Below are 15,231 nucleotides of genomic sequence, written 5' to 3' on the forward strand. Positions count from 1 at the left end.
CTAGAAAATGTTCTTTCTTGAGACAAGTTTTCTTGGGTATAGTTCTAAAATGAAAGTATATATACAACTCTACCAATATTACTTACGGCTTATTTATTTATTTTTGGGGGGGGCGGGGAGGGAGACAAGATTGCATAATATAGGCCCAGGCAGCCCTTGAACTCTGTATCCTCTGGCCTCAGCATTTTGAGATCACAGGTGGATACTACCACACTTCATGCCAATGGCTTTTAATACTTCAAGCAAAATTCAGCACTGATTTCACTACTGTAAACTGTAAACGTGTTATCTCTTCAAGAAAAATATGCATTTACATCATTTCTCACTTTCCTGTTCCCAAACACCTAAAAAAAATATCAAAGTACTAGGTGCTTCAGTAAGTGCTCATTTCATCTTATTTTTCCACTTCTTATTTTAAAAGTAGTACATGCCTGGGGAAAAAAGATAAAACCCCCCTTCGGTAAGCACTGAATAGCTAATCCCATCACCTTTTGTAATAATAGCTAGTTATATATAAAAGGTGGTTTTTCAATTATAGAATCAGATGGAAGAGCAGGTGAATTCTAAGCACCGATGCTTCATTATGATTTTCTATCCAAAGGAATGAGAGGTTTCAAGGTTCATGCGCGAGGCAGGCGCGACCTGCTGGGCAGGCTAATGCCAGTGTGCTTACCTGAAGAGCTTCCACCTTTGCTGTCCATTCTCGAGCCTTGTGTAGGGCCTCTTTCAGGGACAACACGTTCGGAAGAAAAGCTGGAATGTTCTTGGCTTCATTCACAATGCTTTCTAAACTTGCTACACTGTGCCGTGGTCTAAATGAGCAACAAAATGGAGGAAAACATGAAGAAAAGTGCAAGTACTACCAACATTTAACAACAATGTATTATGTGGAAAGAACCTTCACTTCTGTCACTTAGTTCTCAGCAAAGCAAGCACCACGTTCCGTCTGATAGAGAAAAACTAACTCATTGGTCATTTTGTATAAATAAATTATACCCCCTTGGCTGGGCGCCGGTGGCTCACACCTGTAAATCCTAGCTACTCAGCAGGCGGAGATCTGAGGATCGCAGTTTGAAACCAGCCTAGGCAGCAAAGTCTCCGTGAGACTCCAATTAACCACTCAAAAACTGGAAGTGGTGCTGTGGTTCAAAGTGGAAGAGTGCTAGCCTTGAGCAAAAGAGCTCAGGGACAGTGTCCATAAGCCCCATGATGACAGATAAAATTCTCACAATGTTTTTGCAAAAATGCTTTCACAAAGAATACCAAAGCTAATTACTAGTCAGATTAGTAATATATACATATATGGTATATATCACTACTTATCCTCATTAAGTACAGTGGGATGCCAGTGCTAACGACACAGTCCGATATAAACCTTATCTCTATACAAACCTTATCTCCTATTACTTTCCTAACTACAGCCTCCATTCCAGAAAAACTCAACTTGTCACCTGAACACACCTTACATGTTTCTCAGTTTATCACATTTCCCCCTTCTATTTCCACCCTACTGTTCTTTTTCAAGGTTCTCCATAAATTCTTTTTTTTTTTGGTGGGTCATGGGGTTTGAACTCTGGGCTTGGGCACTGTCTCTGCGCTCTTCAGCTCAAGGCGAGCACTCTACCGCTTGAGCCACAGTGCCACTTCAGGTTTTCAAGTGGTTTATTGGAGATAAGAGTCTCTTAGACTTTCCTGCCCGGGGCTGGCTTTGAACGGTGATTCTCAGATCTCAGCCTCCTGAGTAGCTAGGATTACAGGCGTGAACCACCAGTGCCCGGCTTCATAAATTCTTATTTCTCTGAAACTTCTCAATTGAAGGTCCAAGCTCAACAAACTCCTGCTGAGGCCAAAGTATCCTGTATGTAGTTGGAACCTATCTGAAACTGTCTACATGCAGCCTCATTTGCTATCTTGGTGCTGGTGGTCAAGTTAACCACCTCATGAAAGAGGCCCTTTATTTCCTCCTTCCCATTCTACTTGCTAAGGTTCTCAAAGAGGCAACCGTCACCAAAATGTCTTCACCTGGCCTGCAGGCAAAGCTTAGCCTTTTCTTCCCATCGTTCAGAGACTGTAAGGAGCTCCTGTAGTTCAGCCATTGCTTTCTCCACAGCATGGTGGGGTGCCAGTCCTACACCAGAGTCAATCAGTTTCTTCATGGCATCCAAAGTGACCTGCTGAGGATCGGACAGGGTCAGCCTCACTTCATCCAGCCACCGAGCCTGCTGGAGCTCTTGTTTCAGCCGGGGTAATTCAGGAAGCTCCACATAGAGACTAGAACCCATGTCTATCAGCATCTGGAGTTTGGAAGAATCTGGCGTTTCATCCATCATGGCCTTCTGAGCACGTTCATGAAACTCTTCCACATCATCTAGCAGATTCTGAAAAAGATAAAAAGAAAATTTAAAGGGATAAAGAACAGACATTCTTTAAGTAAGTTTCACATTTATAATACTGGACTCATTCAAAAACTACATAATGACTGCTAACTTAAGACAAACCATACACTCCAATGGCCAGACAGTAAACACGTAAGTGAAATGTCTCTATCAGTATGAGCACTCTGACAACGGGCCAGCACAACAGAGACTGGCAAGAGAGGGAATGCCACAGTACTCTGATATGACAATCACAGAAGATGATGAACCCAAACCACACAGAGACTGGTGGTGGGAGCTGTGAGGAGCTGGGGTGATGGCAGTTAGTAGAAAAACAGGCATTCAGGGAGCGCAGGCCCATACAACTGGAAGAGATGGCCGGACAGGCTGACAAGCCAAAAATGCTGGACAATGAAATGGGGAACAAGAAAGGAAGTCACCTGTTAATGACAAATAAGGAGATAAGGATGCTACACTAAATCTTTGGCACCACAGCTTTATAGGAAATAGAAAGGAAGCCCACCAATCAAGAAGCCATCTTCAAGGACTCTAATTCTCCCTATTTAACACAAGGCCAACCTCTGTACCACCAAGACAGAGCAGTATGTTTGAGATGGACTAACGTGCTATCTTCCCTGCGGCATGTCTATGCCAAATGCTCAGTTTTTTTTGCCACATTTCTTTTCTAATATTTTTACTATCACTTTTACTATATTCAAGTCTTGCCTGAGTTCCTCTCTTGCCAGATGTAAGGAACAGGGTCAACTTAGCTGCCCCACGTTTTCTGTTAAAATTTGGAGCACTGACCAGGAAGCTAGGGATTGATAGGTCTTTTTCTGACCTGGGTTCACTGGACCAAGAATTGAGATCAGGCAGGAACTAACTACAAAATCTTTTTAAAGAAGAATGAGCTTAGGTGGACAGATCAGAAACAAGTAAGTCGAGGAAAGAGTGCATAATGTCTTGTAGATTAAAATGACTAGATTTCTTTCTAATGGCACTTAGGAACCACCGGAGAATTTTAAGCACAGGGAAGTGCTCTAACTTTACTTATATTTGAGATGATCATTCTGCCTTTCCTAACAAAAAATAAACTGGGAGACAGAATAGAAGAGGAAGTAGTTAAGAGGCTGTTATCCACGGGGAATTGTGTGGCACACTCCGAGCATATTTTAAGCAATGGAGGTGGTAACTGGTTTGAGGAGGGATCCATTTTAGAGGCAAGAGCAGCACTTGTTTAGGCTGGGCACAGGGAAATGAAATGAGGAAATCAAGTAGCCTAGGACTTTTTTCTCTTGACTCATTAAAAGTTTTATTATTTATTTATTTATTTTTGCCAGTCCTGTGGCTTGAACTTGGGGCCTGGGCGCTGTCTCCGAGCTTCTTTTTGCTCAAGGTTAGCAACTCTACATTTTGAGCCACAGACCCAGCTTTTGCTGTGTATGTGGTACTGAGGAATCAAACCCAGGGCCTTTTGCATTCTAGGCAACCACTCTTATCACTGAGTCACATTCCCAGCTCCTAAAAGTTTTTTTGGAGGGGAAATGTGGTCATGGGGCTTGTACTCAGGGCCTGGGCAGACAAAGTCTCTAAGCGCTTTTTGCTCAAGGCTAGCACATTCTACCACTTTGAGTCACAGCTCCATTTCTGGTTTTTGAGTGGTTAATTGGAGATAAGAATATCTGCCTGGGCTGGCCTCAATCTGTGATCTTCAGATATCAGATATTGTATTACAGTCAGAAGCCACCAGTGCCTGTCATTAAAAGGTTTTTGAAGATGGCTTTTACTCTGCCTAGCCCATGCAAGACTCCAAGTTCAAACCCCAGTACATGAAGCAAGCAAGCAAAAACATTATACATCTAGATATATGTCTATAGAGAAGGAGGAAGGAAGAGTGAGAGATCTTGGCATCAACAAGATACAGGTGATATTTATCGACAATGGACAAATCAGAGAGCACACAGCTAAAAGGGCTGAGGCTCCTTCGTATTCTACATTTATTAGTCTGGAGAAAGAGCGAAGAGAATTAAGAGCAGGAGAGTACTATGCCACGGATGCCTAAAGGAGAGTCAATTAAGAGAGGGAGTAGAGGCTGGGAAGGTGGCTCAGTGGTAGAGCGCTTGCCTTGCATGCCTGAGGCCCTGGGTTCGATTCCTCAGCACCACATAAGCAAAAAGAAAAAAGCCGGAAGTGGTGCTGTGGCTCAAGTGGTAGAGCGCTAGCCTTGAGCTGAAGAGCTGAGGGACAGCGCCCAGGCCCAGAGTTCAGGCCCCATGACCGGACCCAAAAAAAAAAAAAAAAAAAAAGAGAGGGAGTAATCAACTATCAAAGGGGTAAGACAAGAAAATTATATATAACTGATAGTATATTTTGTAAATTGACAACCTCATCACAAACTGTTTTAGATATTCTGGCCATCCCTAAAACAAACAAGAAAAACATTAATAGTTATGTAGAATAGCACGGTTGATATATACTTTTGATAAAAATGCTAAGCTAAAACAAATTCTCAATTCGTTTTAGGCTTTATTCCTTTAAAAAGGAAAAACCCAAAACAGTGAAAACCCATGACATAGACTGCTTACTAAAAACCTTAAACAGCAGCACATATGTGAGAAAAGAAACAGCAAAAACTAGGGTAGACATGGCGTTCTGTGAGCCCTGAACGCAGTCCCCACCACAAAGACACAAGGCAAGGAGGCAGACTTCACCTTCACTTGTCGAGCTTGGCTGATGACACATGGAAGACTGAAAAGCTGCTGGACAAAGGCCTTCAGTTCTTCTACGGTCAGTTTGGTCCGCGTTCTCCCACTATCTGGGCTCTGTCTGATGAGAAATAATATGGAGATGTTGTAAGGAAAATTTAAGTTATCCCGGTCTCTCGTGGGGCTCCCAGTCTCTGCACAATTCAAACCTCTGCAATCCTGGAATCCTAGCGTCAGAGGAATTCCACTGCAATGGTGATCACTTCAGAATTAAGTTGCATGCTGAGCAGTTAATAACTCACAACACTCAAGTGTCCAAGTCCCAGTCCCTCTAAGCTATGTGTGTGGAACCCTGCAAACATGAAGGAAGTTCACCATGTGGAACAGTAAGTGCAGGAGAAAATGAGCTCTGAGTCTTGGGCACCTCGCTATCAGGAACCAGGAGCTATCACCTGACACAGCTACTGAACCACCTAGAAGTGTTTTAACATCTAGATGCATACTAATTTTTCTAAAAGTTACCTGTACCTATGCTTTTAGTAAATTCTCCCAGAGTCAGCAGCCCCATGACAAGCTAAAACTCCACTGGATAATGTCTCTAAGAAAGGTTTTCTAATAAAATAGATTTAAAAAATTCACATTAGGTGGCAAAGGCTCATTCCTGTAATCTTACCTACTATGTAGGATTATAGTTTGAAACCAGCGCTGACGAAAAGTCCACAAGACTCTATCTCAACCAGCTAAAAAACTGGGCTAAATTTGTGAGTTAAGGGATAAAAGCGCAAACTGAAAAAGTAAAAACCTCTGAACTCAAACCTCAGTACATACAAACACACACATGCATGTGCATGTACAATAAAGTATTTTCAAACCCAGAATAACACACCACTACAGAAAAAGCCATTCATACCAGGCATGGTGGCAAACCCTGTGATGCCAGACATTTAGGAGCTGAACAAAAGAAGACTGGCCACTTCCGACTACACAGTGAGATGTCTCAGAAGACAGGAAGTTGGAAGAGGACAGGGAACAGGGACAAGAGGAAGGTGCAGCCGCAGACAGAGGAATGTGCTGGAATGCCTAAGAAGCAATAATATGCGTAAACTGCATTCAATGAAAGGGACACAGGCCGGGCCCTGGTGGCTCATGCCTATAATCCTAGCTACTCAGAAGCCTGAGATCTGTGGATTATAATGCAAAGCCAACCCAGACAGGACAGTCTCTAACCAGCAGAAAACCAGAAGTGGAACTGTGGCTCAAAGCGGTAGAGCACTAGGCCTTAAGCAAAAGAGCTCAGGACCAGCACCCAGGCCCCGAGTTCAAGCCTCACACTTGTAGGCTCGTAAACCCTGCCTCTTCTACATGCACCCAGATTACTCCCTGCTGCCACCTGCCTTCTGCCTGTGGTATCATCTCACCCATCACCGCACTTATTGATCATGCGCCAACCACGTAAGAATAAGAAATACAGTAGCGAAAAGCAGCCCAAACTACCTGACACTCTAGGTTAGTGTTCATTCTACATTCATGGGGGATGGGGGGGAGGTGACATAAAATCAGAATTAGTTCACCAGAAGGTGATAGGGTGAGAAGATAAAGCAGGAAACAAGAAGACTTAAAACAAGGAACCAACGGAGGGAGCTCAGTAGGAAGCAGAGCACTCTAAGAAAGGCGAGTGTGTGAGGTGCGTGTGTGTGCGCACATGCGTGCACGTGTTGCTCTGTGAGGAAAGAAATTGTGAACTAAGAGCTGTAACCCCCACCCCTTAGCAGATCATAAAGCAAGTGTCACCTGAACTAAAAAAAAAAATCAAGAAAACAAAAAACAAAACACTTTCTCCAGGGCCCCCATTAAAAAATTCTGGATGGGGCTGGGAAGGTGGCTCAGTGGTAGAATGCTTGCCTTGCATGCCTGAGGCCCTGGGTTCGATTCCTCAGCACCACATAAGCAAAAAGAAAAAAGCCGGAAGTGGCGCTGTGGCTCAAGTGGTAGAGTGCTAACCTTGAGCTGAAGAGCTGAGGGACAGCGCCCAGGCCCAGAGTTCAGGCCCCATGACCGGACCCAAAAAAATAAATAAATAAATAAATAAATAAAAAATTCTGGATATAGAAAGTTTAAGATTTAAGAAAGCTTAATTCAGGAACAGCCTGGTTAGTTGTTATCAACTAAAAAAGATGGTCTGAACAAAGGTGAAAACTCACTAAGCTCTTTTCTCAGACACAAGCATTAGATTTCCCGAGGGGCTTCTTCCCTCTATTCAACGTGAGACAGGACATTGCCACTACAGCTTGCTTTCAGTACCTGGAAAAGTAAACTTGTATTTGCGTAAGCCAGGAGACTTGGGTACTGGATTTCAAAAACCTGACTTGAAGGCCTCACTCAAGAGAGAAAGGGGATGCCAGGTGCGACTAAACCGGGTAAACAAACTGGTAGACGCAGTTTTTCCTGCACAGAGGCACGTTGTCTCTCTCCCTCTCTCACACACACACAGTCAGTGTGACCCCCAGTATTATGATTTAAAGAGCTTCCACAATTTCTGAAGATGAATAGAGGAAGGGAGTGGGAAGGCAGAGAGGAAAGAAGACGGAGGCATTCATTACTGGAGAAGGAAGAACCAGCGCTACAAGAGATTAAACCAGCTAAAACGTTCACTTTTATTCTTACCTATGTTTCTGCTTCTTGCTAAGCAGCAGCTGAGCCACAGAAGCACAGGTCTCGGCTTCTTTAACAGCATCCCTGAGTTTTCGAAAGAGATCGTTCTCTGGGTATTTCCTGTCCTCAGCATCTTCAAGCATTACTCTTAATTCAATCAAATCTGTAAAATAATATGAAAAAAGCCACATGCTATGACCAGAGACACAAAGAGCCACTCTAAAACCTCATCCACCTCCCCAGGTGGGTCATCAGCCAACTAGCGGAAATCTCACACAGCGGTGAAAACTCTCACCAATGCAGTGAAAGCTTCTAGCAGGTACCTGAACCCATTCCAAGGCCTGGAGATCATTTCTCTTTCAATAAAGTCTTGAGTGTCAGTCAGCTAGTAGCAAATACACCCAGCTACAAGCTGCCTGTCCCATCTGAGGTCAGCCTGTTCGTTCAAAGAGGACTGCTGCCAAGCACGGCAGCACACAGCTGCAATCCTCACACTGAGCCCAAGGCAGGAGGGTTAGAGGTAGAAGCCAGCCTGGGCTAGAGTGAACTCCAGGTTACGTGAGACCCTCTGTCTCCAAAGACAAAGTTTCTCAAATAGACAATATCCAAGGAGCTCTTCAGTCTCCACTGTCCTAGCAGCCGGGGACAAGGTGAGAACACTACAGTGCAGGCCCACGGAAGAGGAAAAACGTAACCTTTCTTGTGGCTGAGGTTATCGGACAGCGCCTCTGTGACGCGACTGACCCAAGTGTCGTAGGACTGTGCCCGGGCCCCCACACCGCACAGGAGGGAAGGGAGCTCTTCCAGGGGGTAGCGGTATCTACAAAAAACAGAAATTAAACACTTTACAACTTGCAAATAAATGGTGAGAAAATGAAAGATGGTACAGGATTAGGGGTGCAGCGTGTAGTCATTGGACAGTTTCCCGATGTTTATACCATTTTCAAATGGATAGCAGTATCTATTCCCCCCGCCCCCCAAAAAACCTCACCGAAACAAAAACTTTAAACCCAAGAACCACCTGAAAATAAATGAGAAAATGAAGGATGCCCACAGGATTGTGGGTGCTGCTCAAGTGGTAAAGTGCTTGCCTAGCAATAAGGAGGCCGGCCCTAAGCCCAACCCCCAGTATGGGGATGGGGGGGGGGGGTCACGGTTTCAATGTAAAGAGAGAGAAGAAACATCTGGAATTAACTGATGAAGCGAGTAATCACAGTCTCCGTGTTTAGAAACCTAGTCCTCGAGCAAGCAGAAGACAGGAAGTTACTAGATCAGGGACAGGAAGGGAATAATTCAAGATCTGACTTTACTTTTGGATACCTAAGACATTTCTTCTGCATGGGGCAGGGGCACAGATCAGCTGGGTGGTAGAGACACACCAGCCGCTCGGGATTACAGGAGCAGGTGAGAGCCGAAAGGAAGCACGTGGTTCTGCATGCAGAGCACTGTCGCTCATCGTCAGGAACAAGCTCAAACACTTCCTCTTCTGACATCAGAACTCCCTGAAACACAAGCGACAGCACACATCAACGTTGCCTTTTCTTCAAAGCATAAAAAAAAGTGGTGCTGTGGCTCGCCTTGAACTGAAGAACACAGGGACCGTGCCCAAGCCCAGAGTTTGAGCCCCATGACTGATCAAACCACCCCCCCTCAAAAAAAAAAAACTTCTCTCCTACAGTAGGGAATAAGTCAATGGCATGACAAGAAAATATTTTCTAGCAGGAGAGCGATGGTGGCTCATGCCTATAATCCTAGCTACTCAGGAGGCTGAGATGTGAAGATAATGGTTCAAAGCCAGCATGGTCTTTTTGGCGTTTTTACTCTATCACTTGAGCCACACCTCCATTTCCATGATTCTTTAAACCATGATCCTCAAAATGAATTATGAGTGCAAAAAAGGGGAAACTATCCTGAATGTGGGAATCAGTGGGAGGGGAGGGGAGGGTCAAAGTGAAGGTAAAATGATCTAAGTACTTCATTCATACTCAGCATGAAAGCATACTGAAAACCGTTTAGAAGGTAGAGAAAGCCGGGAAATGAAAAGCTAACAGAGGGGATGAATCTGTGTGCACGCTAAAAGCAGGTAAGGAAACATCACAATGAAACCCCCCTGTACAATTAATATATGCTAAAGAAGAGGAAAAAAATCTAGGTGACATCGTTTCCTAGAACTTTTGGAATCTGAAGAAAAACAAAAATAGCAACTACTAAAATACAAAATATTCTTGAAATTACTGATTTTTGTGTTCAACTCTAGAAGAAATCAAAGGTAAAAATTCTGTATGTTCATTTTTTTTCTATATTCCATGAAACAGAAACAAGAGCAGCAACTGGGCTCGGCGAACTCACCATCTGAACAACGGACTCCCTTAATCGCGTTTCTTCTTCAGTCATGAGAGTCAACTCTTTGCAGACCATAGCGGCCAGCCCCACATCCAGGCATTCTGGATCTGCTGCCATTTTGAAAATGAGTTCCTCATGAGAGAAGACACAGTGGCGCTTCAGCCTTCGGTAATGATTTACACACTGACGACCAATGGGCAGCTGAAAACAGGAGATTTCCAAATTAAATTACTTGTTCATAACATCCCAGAACAGAAGCACCACTACCCTCCAGATCTTCCCTTTGATTATCAAGACAGAGTACAAGTCATAGCTGAACCTAAGCGGCTACTGTAAGCATTAACTCTCTGTGGCCCAGCAAGAATTCCACAGGCCCTTCCCAGGGATTTCCATTATCTGAGATACTAAACTCCTGTCCCAAACTGAGTTTGGGAAGATGGAGTTCCTTGGTATATGAGGTGGAAAACTGAGGCCAAACTAACAAAGGATTAGCCATAAAGGTAAAAGATAAAATACTGTTAACAGAAAATCTTAAGCAGGGTGCTGGTGGCTTACACCTGTAACCCTAGCTACTCAGGAAACCTGCTATCTAAGGATCTAAGTTCAAAGAGAACACCAGGTAGAATAGTCCCTAAGACACTTATCTCCAATTACCTAGAAATATGCTAACAAACTGTGATAAAACAGTGCTAGCCTTGAGCAAAAAAGCACAGTAAGAGCGTGAGTCCCCAGGTTCAAGCCCAAGTACTGGCACAAGAGAAAAAAGAAGTTAAAAGTTCCAACTATAGAATGTTAAGTGAAAGTATTTAGCATTCAGAACAAAGAGAATACATTATTAGGGGGGAAAAAAAGGAAAAATTAGGTGAAAGTAATATTTAACCAATATACATTGTCTAACTTTTTCTTTTTTGTTTACAAGAGCTAAATCAAAAATTACTTTAGATTTTAGCTTCCAGAAGCCTTTTCAAATCCACCAGCCTCACAGAAAGAGTTCAAAGAGTGAAATCATAGCTGATAGTTTTCCCTAACTGAACTAAATGACAACCTTCCATAGCCAACAGATAGCTCTGGATGGGGCTGAGGATCTGGCTCAGTGGGGGCGTGCATCATTAGCACCCAAAACCATCATCCAAATAAACGAAGCCATACACTCCCAAGATAAATTCTCACCATTTCTGTAACTTCCAAGCTACAAACCAAATTTGAAAAGTAGCTATATTCTCTCTTTCACACACACACACACACACACACACACACACACACACACACACACACACACACACACACACACACACGGTAAAAGTTGTTTTATTTGAATTTGGAAACTGTAAGGTCAAGAGGAAAAAACACAAAGACAGACCTTGAATAACCTTTGAGAATTTACTTCTGTGCGTTAATAACACATACTAGTATGAGGCTCTATCTGAATCGAGCCATCTTCCATGCTCTTCAAACAGACAATTCCCCTCCAAATATATTTTGAATGCATAATTAGCACTCATCTTGTTTATGAACAATATACAACTCTTTAATGTCCAAATTCTTAAATATTTACTCCTTAAACATTTCTCATGCAGCTATAAAAGCAAGTACAGAGCTAGGAAAGTGGCTTAGTGGTAGAGTGCTTGCCTAGCAAGCATGAAGCCCTGGGTTCAATTCCTCAGTACCACATAAACAGAAAAGGCCAGAAGTGGCACCATGGCTCAAGTGGTAGAGTATTAGTCTTGAGCAAAAGAAGCTCAGGGACAGTGTGTAGGCCCTGAGTTCAAGCCCCAGGATTGGCAAAAAGAAAAAGAAAAAAAAAAGAACAAGTAGAAGAAACCAACTGGTGGGGTTTGCACTTCTTAATCATAACATGTAAGGAAGCCACATAAAATAGAACTGATTATGCATTTTAGCTCAGAAAAGCCCTGCTATAATTCCACAGATAAAGCTGTTCCAAGTGTACCTTTTTCTAAAGAATACCAAGAGCTCTCACCCCAAGTGTTTAACTTTGGGTTGTAAGTGAATCTGTCAGTAAAATGAGGAGCTGCCAGAGAAGGACAGTGGTAACAGTGAGCGGTGGAAGGCAGACAACATTCCTAACCCACATCCACATCACCCTGCTCCCTAGCTTACACCCAGCCAAGTGCGGGGCAAGTCATAAACTCCACAAATGTTAGTTGTTTTAAGAAGGAGAACTCAAGCCCAAGGCAAATTCTAAACTTCCATCTTGCTCATGGTAAACTGTGCTGCTTCCATGAACAAATACAGAAGTGTTAAATGACTGGGTTAAAACAGGAGTGAGTGTTCACAAGCCAGATACAGTGTTTCACACCCGTATGGCTGAGGCAGGAGTCTAGGCAACACTACAAGACCCTCTCTCAAAAATACAAGGCTGTTTACCACACCATCTTAACTTTCCATTTTACTTAGCTTTCTATAGTTAACCATGGAAATTTAAAAAGGTATCCAGACAATCTAAGGTTCAATGGTACTGAAGGATTTCTCCAAAAATGAAGGGGGGTGGGGGACCAAACATCACTAAAACTAAACAACAACAACAACAAAACAAGTCAGTACATATTATGCAGCCTTTTCCCAATCATAACCACTTGCACCTTTTGATATCTACCTCATACAAAAGCAAAATAGTGATCACTGACATTATCATTTACAGATTTGTTCTTACTAGTTCTGGGGTTTGAACTCAGGGCCTTTTATGAATGCTAGGTAGGTGCTCTACCATGTGAGCCACACCCCCAAACCTCCATTTATCATGGTAAGGTCCAAAAGTTCTCAGAGACAATTTAGAACAGAGAAATTGTATTCCACAGAGAAAGAATCAACTAACTGTCCACTGAAAGTTCAGAAAGAATAGGGAAACTAGTGAATCGATGGGAAGAAGAACCATAAAATCTTCCAGAGAAATGTGATGGCAACTCGTAACTTTTTAAATGACAAGAGCCCACCATTCACTACCGTGGAAGTGTTCATGGAGCACTCTTAGAGCCAGCCCAGCACATGTGGCTCCTAAGCTCCTTTTGTAGGGTTTGGGGAGACAGGCAACAGCCACTTGCTATAAAACAGACCCAGTCAGCAGTGCAGAAGTTCACAGCCTCCGCAAAGTTGTAGCCCTGGTTGAATCCAGAGTGGTAGGCGCGAGGAAATGTCACTACAAACTCGCCAGCACACTGATTGGTCCTGTACACCTAAATGCAAATTGGGAACAGGGATTTAAAAGAACAAAACAACAGAGAGAGACAGATTTCATCAGTCAGTTTCAAACACATTTTCTAAATGGAGAACAGTACAATGCTCATTCAGTTACTTGTTTCCTAATGATTAAGACTTTTTCCTAGCTACTCAGAAGGCTTAGATCTGAGGATCACAATTCAAAGTCCATCCAGGAACAAAAGTCCCCATGTGACTCTTATTTCCAATGAACCACCAGAAAATCAGAAGTGGAGCTGTAGCTCAAAGTGGCAGAGCACTGGTCTTGAGGAAAAAGTTCAGGTACAGCACCAAGGCCCTGAGTTCAAGCCCCACAACTGACGAAAAAACAAACAAATAAATACACATTCAAGGGAACTTCTTAATTCCTGGGTTGTAAATAGTGGTGAACAATGAAACTGCCTACAACCTTTGGATACATTTTTATCCAAAATTTTTATTAGTTAATATGCGATATGAAATATTCCCAAATCAATGTTCCTATACCCTGTTCTGTGATAATATCATTTTGTCTTAAGGTGTCAGATTTTGTTGCCACTTTTTGCTGTTGGCAGTACTAGTTTTGAACTCAGGGCCTCAACCTCGACAGGAAGGGTGGGAGCTCTCCCACTTCACTTGAGCCATTCCCCCTGAACAAAGTCACTCTTCAAAGACAAATGGAACACCATTCACCTCACTTTCATTACAGCTATGAGGAAGTGGCAGTGGTGGCCCACACCTGTAATCCTATCATTACAGGGGAAGATATGGGCACAGAGCCTTGGGGTAGAGTACGTGTCAAAGCTCATGCAGGACCTTGGGTTCTATGCCAGGAGTACAACCAGAAAAAAAACTTATTGTGAATTTTTCATCACACAGCAAATCTCTTTAAATTTATACTTTATCATACGGTAGTAGTTTGTTTGATGACTTTTCAAAATTAAGTTGAAAGGAAGAAAGAAATTCACAGTATATCTGTAGTAGTTTGTTTGATGACTTTTCAAAACTAAGTTGAAAGGAAGAAAAATTTATAGTATATTTTTGCTTCATTATCTCATGTATTAAAAACTGAGATACTTATATAAAAAGAAAAAAGAAACATCGAGGGTGGGTAATTTTCAAACACATTCAAAGTAATTATGAAGAGAGCATAAAGAACCACAAAGAAATCTGCTCATCAATAAGGGGCTGGGGAGGGGAGAGAAAACAAGGCTCCGTGGGAGATGGGTACTTGTGAGAGGGAGTCAGGCCAATGAGGGCGAAAGAGGATGAATGTGTGACAAGAACAAAAACAGAACAACGAAACCTCTTGCAACTGTACTAGGATGAGAGAGGGGGTGGGAAAGTGACGGGAGTTTGAGTGGAATACAGGATAAGGATTAGTTATTATAGCTGCCATTTAAAAACCCATTTTTTTTAGTTAAATAGGAATAATAAGGACTATAATATTTTTGTTCCAACAAGAATGTAACTGTTGCGGGAAGGTCATCAGATCAGATTCATACTTCAAGAAAACTCCTCTTGGTCAAGCAAAGTTGTTCTCATTCACCTTATAAATTCTAATTTGGCTAGTTGGTGACATGACCCGTTGCTTCCAGTCACAAAGCAAAGCATGCATTGTGACTGTATTTAATCAAGAACTGAAGTAACTTTAAAAGCACTGAAGAGACACACGGAGACTCACAGGCACCCCATGCTCCATCAGCACATTGGGGTTCATGATGGTGACTAGCTGATGCAGGAGGTCAGGCTGGGATTCAAACAGCTCAGGGGCCAGCTCCCTCATCACTTCCTCCAGCTGTTCTGCAGCATGAGACGGTACTCCATACCACGTCTTTGGCTCACCCCTAGCAAGAGAAGTCATGGTTCAGCTACATAGAAAATGGTACCAATGAGACCAAGGCCCTGACGCCCACCCCCTAAACAGGGACCAGCTGGGCAGAGCCCAGGCCACTCCTCACGGC

The 15,231-nt window shown here is 43.0% G+C and overlaps 1 protein-coding gene across 2 annotated transcripts in view; it reads right to left on the bottom strand.

Annotated features, from left to right (window-relative positions):
• Positions 1-15,231, bottom strand: part of Kdm5a (lysine demethylase 5A) — a 53,433-nt gene that overhangs the window by 18,478 nt on the left and 19,724 nt on the right. For both annotated transcript variants that reach the window (XM_069988836.1, XM_069988837.1), the window contains 9 exons: positions 14,952-15,114; positions 13,147-13,266; positions 10,082-10,276; positions 9,053-9,234; positions 8,428-8,552; positions 7,745-7,895; positions 5,087-5,201; positions 2,023-2,378; positions 674-812 (listed from right to left, as the gene is read on the bottom strand). In XM_069988836.1, coding sequence (XP_069844937.1) covers positions 674-812; positions 2,023-2,378; positions 5,087-5,201; positions 7,745-7,895; positions 8,428-8,552; positions 9,053-9,234; positions 10,082-10,276; positions 13,147-13,266; positions 14,952-15,114 — 1,546 coding nt within the window. The remainder of the gene's footprint in view (positions 1-673; positions 813-2,022; positions 2,379-5,086; positions 5,202-7,744; positions 7,896-8,427; positions 8,553-9,052; positions 9,235-10,081; positions 10,277-13,146; positions 13,267-14,951; positions 15,115-15,231) is intronic.

The sequence above is a fragment of the Dipodomys merriami genome, unplaced genomic scaffold, assembly GCF_024711535.1.
Source record: "Dipodomys merriami isolate MVZ:Mamm:240054 unplaced genomic scaffold, mDipMer1.0.p SCAF_368, whole genome shotgun sequence".
NCBI classification, from domain to species: Eukaryota; Metazoa; Chordata; class Mammalia; order Rodentia; family Heteromyidae; genus Dipodomys; species Dipodomys merriami.